The 11,598-nt window shown below is 34.9% G+C and overlaps 1 protein-coding gene across 2 annotated transcripts; it reads right to left on the minus strand.

Annotated features, from left to right (window-relative positions):
* Positions 1–1,497: 1,497 nt before the first annotated feature.
* LOC141292275 (complement factor B-like) lies at positions 1,498–11,301 on the minus strand. 2 transcript variants are annotated; one of them, XM_073824281.1, is made up of 18 exons: positions 11,209–11,301; positions 10,848–11,063; positions 10,556–10,741; positions 7,353–7,526; positions 7,101–7,196; positions 6,841–6,974; positions 6,268–6,418; positions 5,918–6,049; positions 5,620–5,712; positions 5,350–5,487; positions 5,012–5,106; positions 3,618–3,741; positions 3,397–3,535; positions 3,222–3,301; positions 2,973–3,082; positions 2,570–2,699; positions 2,092–2,141; positions 1,498–1,959 (listed from the first exon to the last, which is right to left on the minus strand). In XM_073824281.1, exons 1-18 carry the CDS (start codon positions 11,267–11,269, stop codon positions 1,789–1,791), a joined length of 2,280 nt encoding a protein of 759 aa, XP_073680382.1. In that variant the 5' UTR covers positions 11,270–11,301; the 3' UTR covers positions 1,498–1,788. The 2 variants fall into 2 exon arrangements, with proteins under 2 accessions (XP_073680382.1, XP_073680381.1); XM_073824280.1 differs by having other exon boundaries at positions 5,918–6,045; positions 6,264–6,418.
* Positions 11,302–11,598: the final 297 nt, after the last annotated feature.

Raw genomic sequence — 11,598 nt, forward strand, 5'->3', positions numbered from 1 at the left:
TGTATGTTATATTAATTCACTACACACAAAGTGAAATAATTTCAAGCCTTTATTTGTTTCAATTTTGATGATTATGGATTAAAGACAAACAAAAAACAAATCCAGTATTTCACAAAATTAGAATATTTGATGTGACCAATAAAAAAAGGATCTTAAACACACGTTGGCCTTCTGAAAAGTGTGTTAATGTACTGTATTATGTCCTCAGTACTTTGTTGGGCGATCAGCCTTTGACACAGTTGAGGAGTTATGGTAGCCCAAGTTGCTTTGATCTACCTTTTGACAATACCCCATAGATTTTCAATGGGGTTTAAGTCAGGAGAGTTTGCCGGCCAATAAAGTACAGTTATTCCATGGCTATTAAACCAGGTACTGGTAGTTTTAGCTTTGTGGGCAGGTGCCCAATCCTGCTGGAAAATAAAATCATCATCTCCAAAAAGCTTGTCGGCAGCAGGAAGCATGAAGTGCTCTAGAATTTCCTGTTAGACAGCTGCATTGACTGTGGACTTGATAAAAGACAATGGACCCACACCAGCAGATGACATGGCTCCCCAAACCATCACTGACTGTGGAAACTTCACACTGGACTTTAGGAGCTTGACTTTTGTGCCTCTCTGGTCTTCCTCTAGACTCTGGGACCTTGATTTCCAAATGAAATGCAAAATTTGCTTTCATCTGAAAACAGGACTTGGGACCACTGGGCAACAGACCAGTACTTTTTCCTCCTTAGACCAGCACAGACGCTTCTGATGTTGTTTTTGGTTCAGGAGTGGCTTGACGCATGTAATTCTCCAGCTGTAGCCCATGTCATGCAGACGTCTGTATGTGGTGATTCTTGATGCACTGACACCAGCCTCAGTCCACTCCTTATGAAGCTCCCCCAGATTTCTGAACCGCCCTTTCTTGGCAATCCTCTCAAGGCTACGGTCATCCCTGTCACTTGTGCACCTTTTCCGGCCATATTTTTCCCTTCCTCTTAACATTCTGTTAATATACTTCGATACTGCGCTCTTCTTTTGCAATTGCCTTTTGAGACTTTTCCTCCTTATGGAGGGTGTCAGTAATGGTCTTCTGCACAACCGTCAAGTCAGCAGTCTTGAGTTATGGAAATTGACAAGAACAGCGGGGCTTAAAGGGATTATCGGATGCAGAATTCACTTCAACATGTTTGAACATAAATGTGTGTTGGCAGTATGTGTACACATCCACCCTATAATAATAAAAATCCATCCAGAGTTTTTTTTTTTATGTATATAAATAACATCCCCTATAAAGTTCTTTTTTTTTTTTTTTTTTTTTTGCTAGTTAGCAAGTTCCGCAGCTGTTTTAGGATGGTCATAGATGATGTTTTCAACACCCTCACATTTTTGCTCAGTAAAAAGTTGCACAGAATGGCTTATGTGCTCTGGGATATCCAGTCTATTGTGTGTTTGGAATACATGTTAACATGACAATGGTTTTATTCTCTCCATTACAAATCAGCCATGAAACAGCAGGTTTAGTGACATAATGTTAGGCTTTTATTATTTGCTATTATCATTCTCCAGATAAATGGTAATAAGTTGTGAAATTACAACAATAATGAAACCAATGGTTGGATATACAATACAAACAGTCCCGCACCAACACAGACATAACAAAGAATTAACATTAAAATAAACATTAAAAAAAGACGCTTAACATTTTTATATAAGACCAGCTATTTGATGTAACATTTAATATATTCATCAGAAAATAAATCAATGGTTTATCAAACTTCACTCACACAGTTTCAGTCTGCTAAAACATTCACAAGAATGTAAGCGGGTGTCCTATATCGTCACTTTCTAGATGTTCTTTAAGGAATGAGCGTATTTTTTCACTGAAAAGATTTGAATGGTAATCTCTGGAGTCTGCCACCGAAGTGAATTTATTTTTTCCCTTGCAGATGTCCTTCGTTCCCCAGCTTATGACACCGACCTATACGATTTTTCAGATATCAGACAGTTCTCTCAAATTAAATATTCCTAATTTCATCCCGTAATATGTAACACATCACACATGACTTTGGCCACATCAATACTGTTTTCAAAAAGGAAACGAAAATCTTACCTGAATCGCTCGACCTTTTTTATTCAGATAAGTGGCCCCACCTCCTTCACCTTCACCAAAATCAAATGCAGACACAAGAAACTATATAAAAATGTTTCGATTATTTCAGAGTAGTACACTCTTAAAAATAAAGGAGCTTAAAGGTTTCTTCACAGCGATGCCATAGAAGAACCATTTTTGGTTCCACAAAGAACCATTCAGTCAAAGGTTCTTTAAAGAACCATCTTTTTCTTATCTTGTTTTTTAATCTGAAGAACCTTCCTTCGCCTCAAAGAACATTTTATGAAACAGAAAGGTTCTTCACATGTTTAAAATTCTTTATGGAACCATTTAGACATAAAAGGTTCTTCTATTGCATCGTGAAGCACCTTTATTTTCAAGAGTGTAGTGATTAAAAAGTTATCAGCAAAGGTTATGATCTAAAACGTAAAAAGAACCAAATACAAGCCGCCGTCTTGATGGCGTAAATCAAACATACCTTTGCAGGAAATGTGATCTGTTTTTGGTTCAATACCACCACTGCACAGAAAGTTGTCTGTAACTACTTCCCTGGCATTTTCTACTTTGATTCCTTGTGCTTTTTTTGCATCTTCAACACAAGCATCCCGCTAAAGAAAAAGTACAACAAGAAGTGTTCTTAGCTTGTTAGACTGAAATTATGTATATTTTATTCCGTAAGAGATCCAAATAATGTTTTCTAATGAATATGTCACATATTTAATATTGAATGTCAAAAATACAATTAAAGTGCTAGCAAATGGTTATACAGAAATTCATGACACTTTAAAAGCCCATAAAATCAAAGGTAAAGCTTTGTTCAAATGAACATAAATTAAGCTTTTCAAACTATAAACAGTAAGATGAGAAAGAAAAATCATTACATATTTTCCAAGCTTGATTGCGATGTTTTTTATTGTTTTTGGGCTATTATCAGTATCCATGTCAGACGTGAAAGCAGCTTCCACAAGCTCGGTGCTCATTAGTATTTCCTCTGTTACAAATGCATAGAGAAGAGACTTGGCTTTTTATGTTTGGCATTTTACAAAAGCAATTTCACATGAATAATATATTTTGATTCCTATTTCTGATATGGTTCTGAATGCATGTTGCATGTCTGATTGGGACCTTACCATGTTTCCTGCACGTCCCTTCACTTTCTGAAAGTTTCAGAGCTGCATTGGTTTCTTTAGTGCATGGGATGCAGATTGGTCTGTAGAGAAATACACATGATCTTATTTAACTAGTTCAGTTTTCTTCACATTCTTAATAAAGTAACATCACATGTTGAAGATCTGTGCTCTTTACCGTAAATTAGAAGTCATCTTAACAGCTTTTTTCAGCTCTATAAGAGCTACATCAAATTCATAATATTCCTGTATTCCCATATGCTGTTTTGCGGCGAGGTTATAGTCAGGATGAACTGTATAACTTTTCACTTCTACAACTGCAAAAGGAAATGTAAACATCATTAATAAGATTTAACATCTAACATGTTTTTCTGTAAATGTGTTCGTATCGGGACATACCCAGTTTTTGGTCCAGTTTAACTGTTATCTTATCAGGTGTGTCTCCCTCTAAGAAGCAGTGAGCCGCTGTCAAGATGTACCTTGAGGAAACTAATGACCCCATGCAATTGGAACTTTTTTGACGCTACATGAAGAGCAGAGAAGACAGGTGTTCATATGGCTGAAATGGTTCAACTTTTTAGCCATAACATGCATGTTTCTTCATCTTTTGGAAGAAAATGTTTCCTTTAAGGGGAGACACTGCAGGTGGCTTTTTGGTGTTTCATAAAGTGTTTTTTCAGACTAGTGGAAAGAAAACACCCATAAGACAGTGTTAATTGTCTCTTTAATAGCCCTATATCTATTTGTGTCCATATTTTTAAAGGCTGTTTTTTCAAAATGAGTTTTTTCTCCTACACTGAACCATAAATCTCCACTTCAGTAACACTTACACACACCAAACTTCACATTTTTTATCCTGTTTATATCCTGAAGGCCAAACAGAGGGATTTGTTCATATATAATTTGCTGGATTTTATACAACATTTTATTCCCCCCAAAACAGTACAAAAATAAATGGTTTTCTGTCTGTTCTAAGTTTTTTTTTTCTGAATTATGGAGTGACAAAATAATCACTTGCTTCTACAAAGACTTAATAAGACTGTATGTTTACTTGTTCCTTGCACTACAAATCTTTCTGCACTATGTGCTGCTTCCCTCAAATCCTTTATCTGCACAACCAAATGCACAAACTATCTCTTTTGCACAATCATGTACAAAATATCTTTTCTGTTTGATTTCATGTACAGTATTTATGTAACGTATTTGTATTCTCAGTTCTTGAATGTGTAGTCAACTATTTATTGTAGTTATATTATAGTATGTGTATAGTCAGATTGTTAAACTGTTATATAGGTCTATAATTGCTTTTCTTATACTTGTACTGTTTTCATGTTTGTTATGTTTAACCAGTATGTAGCACCTTGGTCCTGTGAGACACGACATTTCGTTCCACTATTTGTCCACACATGTAGCAGAATGACAATAAAGCTCGACTTGACTTGAAAAAAAAAAAAAGACCCAAAATCCACTTTGTAAAAAGTTTTGACTCTAATAGGCCTATGTCAAATAAATTAAACAATCATTTTTAAACTGACTTCATCCAGTGTTTAGATTTTTGTACTAGAAATGTATGCAAATTAGTGCATATTTCATTAAACAATGCCTCATTTGCATATTTAAACCTAACATTTTAGAAAACATTTGGAATTTTTTTTTGCAATTGTCAATGTAATCAGTCAACTGAATAAGTAAGGTGATAACTATTAGTTAATTTTTATTTACTCATTCACCTGCAGTGTCTCACTTAACATCTTGTTCTATATACAGGCTAATAAAATGCTAAAAAGGCTTACAGCAATATTAATCTGCGCCAACCAAGGAAATGCACGGCGTTTATTTTCTAAACCTTCCCACACAACCCCACACAATCCTACACTGGTGCTCTCATCTGTGAATGGAAGCAGGTATTAAGTGTTAATAATAACAACAATAACTAACTAAAATTTTAAAGAATTATTACAAGACTTCAGGAAATGCTAAACTTATTCATCCATACAGTAGTGTTATTGCAACAATGTTTTAGAGCATGATCAATTTTTCTCTTTTTGTGTTCCACAGAAAACATGAACAACATGGAGCTGATTAAATAATCACAGAAATTTCACTTTTAGGTGAGGAATAGATACAGTACCGATCATGTCGTCAAACATCTCTTGCACCTTTGTTAAGTCTCGAAGCTTAAAGAAATGTTTTTCTTGGTCCTTGTGTGACACTAAACCATTTATGTATCCTTGATACACATCTTCTCCGACTCCAAATACATAAAGATCTGGAAATAGAGGACACACATCCAATATTAAATCAATTCTAAAGACTTTTAAACAAATACACTTTTGAAAATACTTAAAGTATAAGCTGTTTGATTTAAAATATAATTATGATTAATACATTTAATACTAACCCAGTTTCTTCTCTTGGCTTGGATCATTTTTAGTGACAAGACGTTTGATCTGGTCCACTTTACGTTTGGGATTTCCCCCCATGTTTGCCTGACCTATAAAGTAAGATGAGATAAATGACAGTGAATATTTGCTTCAAAACTGATCTCTATTTTAATTTGTAATATTGTGCATGGGCATTTTATTAATATATTAATTATGTGTTCTGATTAAGTACTTAAACTGATTAAGTGCAAAATAAGTTTTAAGTATTGTATTAAAAAATGATTAACTTGTATGTAAATACTGATAAGTCAATACCATCAGTGAACAATATGACGATGTGTTGGGTCTCACTGAAGGCCGCCGCATTGCTGTGCCTCTCGATGATCATGCTCTCGTAAATGGCTGAATAGGCTTTGGCAATATTGGTACCTGTTTTTTCATCTCTACCTGTTTTTCACATTAGAATATTACAGTCAGCAGAGAAAACTTTCTGACTGAAACAAGTGAGTAAATCATAATTAAAAGATCAAAATTAGATTTTTGCATAGTCGATTGGAATTTTGCATAGTAAATTATTTTGTAATAAAAATCTCTAAAAAAAAAATCAAATTGTATCCATGTATACAAATAAGACTCAAAATGAGACATTTAAACAGAATACTTACTCTCATAACTAAAATCGTCCAGATCTTTAAGAACACTTGTTAATTTTTCTTTATCTTCATTAAGTTTGAAGGTCCTCATAGAGTTTATCCGTGTAACATCTGTAGCAAATATCAGGATCTCATAGTTTGGAGAGACCTCATAAAAACTAATCTTTTGGGAAAGAGCATTGAAAATTCAAAGATGTAAACAACATCTGCTGTTATCCAATCAAAATGCTGGATTTCAGTGCAGTTAACGTTTGCATAATGTGAAACAGAATTTTCATTGAGATGCAGCAAGTGTGCAGTGAATTATGGGAGACTACGCCCCTCCTAAAACACACTACTGCTCGTATTGGAGGTTTCTGACAATGTTGAGAAGTCAAGTTCACTCTTGAGAGCATATCTGTGTATCACAATGGTAATGCTTCATTTTTAAATATTGGAATTTATATTATTACAGAACCTTTAATATCAAAATGAACAATTAAATTGCTGCTTTTAGATTTTAGGAAAGGCTGCATTATGTACATCAGTATAAGTGGTCTTACAAATTCATTACAGCAACCTCTGAAGGTTTGACAATCAACATACCTTCTCTATAAGCATTTTAATGGTGGTTTTTGCATTGTCAAAATCCTTCTCATCTATGCTGCCAGATGAATCCACAGCAATGTAAATATCAAGTTTTCCACTCTGATCCATAGATATTTTCTTACCCTGCTGATCTAAAGACAGAAGGAACATGGTATTCATGTTTAAATTTACAGATGTGATTTGTCTCTTTTCTAAGCGTGGCAAACAATAATGAAGTTTAAAAAAAAAAAAAGATGCTTTAAGTCACACAAAGGTACCTTCTTGTTCATACTGTTGAGAAATCGCTAGATTTGACTTTAGAGAACTGCTGAAAGCTTCTGATGCTTCCTCTGGGGTGTCGTATGTGAAATCAGCTGTAAAGTATTAACACAACAACAGTGCTACTCAGAAAAGTCAGCTAAATCTTATGGCCAACTTTTGCTTTTGAGAAAACATATTTTTGAGCTCATACAAAACATGATGAAATGAACATGACATTATGAAATTTCGATAGCTATTTAAAGACTTACCGTAACATTGTGGCTCTGTTCCTGACCACTGGCCACCATCCTGACACACTCGCACTTTGGAACCAATCAAGGTCAATGGACTCTCGCAGCGGTACGTGACTTTGTTGTCTATGTTAAATATGCCCCCTGTTCGACTGCTACCAGGGGGAACGCCAGGATCAGGACAGTGATCAGCTGTGAGACAGTAATAAACAGTCAAAGAATATTAATAAAGTATAAAGTAAAACAGTAACAAAGGAGATAAAGATACAGAATTAGGAGTTCTGGGAAATTTACTTCAAAATAAGTATCGAATTGTGTATTGAATTTTTTTTTTATAGATTCAGTTTAAGATTTAGCCCAAGGGTAAGAAGTAAGGACACTGTATCACCAAATTACTAGGGGTTGAAGCTCATAGCACTGAAACCATATTGTAATTGTTAGAGAGGCCAAGGATCAGCAATTTCCATGTAAAACTGATCAAGCAGACCAAACCGTAAGTCATAGAGACTTGAAGATTTGGTTGCACTCCGTCTACAACGTCACCAAGTCTCACCCTAATTGGCCTGATGGGGGCGCTACAACGATCAAAAGTAGAAATTGCTCCAAAACCTGTTCATCGCAGACTCAAGTGTCTTATGTCGTTGGAATCCTTGACTCAAACACATGCCATAAATTGGATTTGTCTGTATTTTGCATTTTTTTTAAAACCTACTTTTGCAAATTAGTCCTAGGTTTGTCACCCAATCGGAATCAAACCAGTGCAGGAAAATTCTCTGGAGAGTGAATATCAATAATTATCAAAAAAAGTTGAACTTTTAACTCTCTGTTGCAAAGGGACGCCAAAACGTTGGAAAAAGGCAGGGCTGCCTTTACTAAAATGGCTATAACTTCTAAATGAAATGAGAAATCTTTGCCAAACTCACAATGCGCATGTAGCTGAACTTGAGGTCACATGAAAAATGTTGGTGGCTTTATAAGAGGGAAAAAAAAAACATGAAAATGGCCATAACTAGGGAAATGTTAGATCGATATGCACAGTCTTGGTCCAAAGTACCACAAGTGGCTATAAGGACATTTGCGTATCTTAAAGAAAATGGCCGCCATAGGCCAATGATCTTTGAGCACCTATTAGGCATGATTAACGGAGGTTAGGGGTGTGACGAGACACTTATCTCACGAGACGAGACGAGACGAGATTTTGGGTTCACGAGAACGAGACGAGACGAGATTTTTTTAACTTTTTTAAATAAATCCTCAATGATGAAATATATAGGGGACAATAGTATTTTATTCAACAAAAAACACAAAATGCAAAAAAAAAAAAAAATAAATGTAGGTGCATTTTGATATGAACTTGTACTTTATGAAATTAAACTTATATTTTAATGAATTATATGCAGTAATAAAAATGCTGCATGATTCTGGGTAAACTGAAAAACAATTGTCTTTTATAAACTGGAGATCACGATTCTGAAGAAAAAAAGGATTAGAAAATTAAACAAAATTACATAATTTACTAGTGGTTCTGAAGTAATGTTCATTGCTTAAGTCTGGAAAAAAAAAAAAAAAATGAAGGAGCCCGTGTCTCAATTAATAAAGACTTTCACTATTGGAATCTCTTGAATGTTTAATTCAATGAAAAATACTTTTTTTAACGTGCAGTTGTCGCCCTCTCCTGGTGAAGAGAATAAACGTTTCTCTACATACATGTTATACTTTCGTTTTTGATCGCTACTGTAGACAATAAGTGTTTATATCCAAACTATAAGCTTTTATCCCAGTACTTATGTTATTTAAATGTCTGTAACAAAGACATGATGATGATTATGTGGTTAAAAAGACTGTTTGTGTTGCTTTCTGAAACCATAGCAGTAAGAATGCAGATTTGAATGTCTTCAATAACTTTCACATCGGCGTCAGTGGAGCGTGAAACAGTTGTAATAGACAATGCTGAATCGTTGTCATTCATGAATAAGATCGCATGGGTGTTTGAATAGAGATCGTGATATTTATATAACTATTAGTCATGCAGCCCTAATGTAAACACTGCAAAATGTTTTGCCATGATATCGCCACGTTCTCGCGAGACCAGTCAGATCTCGCGGGACACATCGGAGTCACGAGATCTCGTCACACCCCTAACGGAGGTCGATCGGAACAAAACTTGGTTGGCCTCTTTGACTCACAGCCCTAAAGGTCTGTGAAAAATTTAAGAGAAATCAGCTACTGGGGGCAATATCACATTTTTCGAAGGACGTAAATGATTGTAAATTACATGTTTTTTCCACACATATTCACAATATTCATATCATGTGATAGACTTCCTCATTCTGAACAATTTTGTCTCTAGAACCATTTGTTAAATGATTAAGAAAATGTAAAAAAAAAAAAATACTTTTGCGAACTAGTCCTAGGTTTTTCACTCAATCTGGAAAAAAAAAAAAACACTGCAGTACAATTCTCTGGACTCTCTAAGTCAATAACTATCAAAGAATGTTGAAATGTATTTTTGGGGAAGCCATAACAGGGTTGTTTAGGAAAGGGGCCTGCCCAAATATACCCAAAAAGCCTATAAAGCCTAAATAAAAACTCAAAACTTCACAAAACCTGGTGAGCTTATCCGACAGGTGATTCTAAACAAGCATGCAACGTTTGTCGCTGTTGCTGTAACAGTCATAAACATCAAAAAACATATTTCTATAGCAAATTACCTGTATTTGCTAAAAATGCTTTTTTAAAACATTAATTTAGGTGGTTACGAGGTTAGTAAATAATATGTTATGTCTTTTTGTATTTTTTTTTTTATGTACTTAAATGCCCTAAAGCGCTTGAACTCCTAGTATAATAATAAAAAATTGGGTCAATACTATTAGTATTTTTCTATTCTTCTAGTAACTGAAAAAGTAATCTGTAATCAGTTAATACAGTATTTAAATCTTGGTTATTTTCCAATACATCATGCACATAACTCTACAGAGACAGCAAAGTGTTACTTTGTTGAACAAATTAAATGTAGTCTTGACAGGGAAGGTGTTGTTGTTGCTGTTTTCCATTATTTTACAAAGGCTATTGATACTGTCAGTCATAACGTACTTTTATTATGTTTATTAACACATTACCATGGATGGAATCATATTTAAAGTTAAGGAACCAATGTACAAGAATCAATGATGTATGCTTTTGTGTGTTTACACATTTACAAAGTAATAGTGACTACTCACAGTCATGTCCACATATTGGCGTGCTTCCACTCCACTTCCCATTAAGTTTGCAAACACGGACTGCAGAGCCATGGAACGTATAATTGAAATGACATGAGTAGGTGGTTGTGTCATTTACATAGTACTTGGCTTTATATGGAATCACCTCTCCATTTTCAAAAACACAAGGATTGGGACACGTGATCTCTAGAATAAATGCATGAATAAACACATACTGTAGAAGAACATAATAAAAATAAATAAGTCCAACATTATTCATTATATACTGACAAAATAATGTCTTGTTTCTTACTTTTGCACTCTGGAGTTTTTCTGATTTTGGTCGTTGAGGTCCAGAGTCCATACTGACAATGACGTGACCGAACCGATGGGTAATATCCATTTGGACAGATGTATCTTAGAAGACTCCCATGAGCATAGCCCTTAGAAAGAACAAAGCTCCCTCCAGTAATGTTTAGGTTCTCTTTGGGACATAAACTGTCGCTTTTAGACATTGAGGATGGAGCACCTATAGTAAAAGCAGCCAGATCATTGGAGGAGTCCATGAAAAATCAGACAAAAGTAACTTTTGTCAGTTGTTGCTGTTGTATTTCAATTTATTTCATGCATTTATTTTAATAATCAAAAAGTGCAAAATAATCAAAAAGAACTACCTGCAATAAGAAGACATATCGATGCAAGCATTAAGCATTTCAACTGCTGCTTATTCTTCATGCTGTTTATTCAAAGTTGAGCTGAGATGGCAAGTGGAAAGTGGGGCATTTTTATAGTGAGGTCAGCAAGAGGATTTTATTTACATTCAGTGGTCAATGTTTAACCTTCACTCTCCTTTTTAAAGGGGTCATGACATGAAAAATCTAATTTGCCTTTGTACCATTAAACATCCTGCAAGTTTCATAGCTTAAAACGTCCTCCTTTATACTTACTTATATATACTGCTAGTTTTTGAGGTGCAAGATGAGGTCGCCTGGGCACAAACATTTGCATCAACAAATAGTCTTCTTCTCACCATAGGCCGTGCCCACTGGCATTCAGTCAGTTAA

Source organism: Garra rufa, chromosome 19 (genome assembly GCF_049309525.1).
Source record: "Garra rufa chromosome 19, GarRuf1.0, whole genome shotgun sequence".
Taxonomy (NCBI): domain Eukaryota; kingdom Metazoa; phylum Chordata; class Actinopteri; order Cypriniformes; family Cyprinidae; genus Garra; species Garra rufa.

Bases quoted from the DNA above. Each gene is read 5' to 3' on its own strand.
- LOC141292275 (XM_073824281.1), bottom strand. From the start codon at position 11,269: ATGAAGAATAAGCAGCAGTTGAAATGCTTAATGCTTGCATCGATATGT. The intron at 5,713-5,917 runs GTATTGACTTAT...CTTACTTTATAG, and splicing joins CGTCATATTGTTCACTGATG to GTCAGGCAAACATGGGGGGA. The intron at 2,142-2,569 runs GTATGTTTGATT...ATTTTGGTGAAG, and splicing joins AGATCACATTTCCTGCAAAG to GTGAAGGAGGTGGGGCCACT.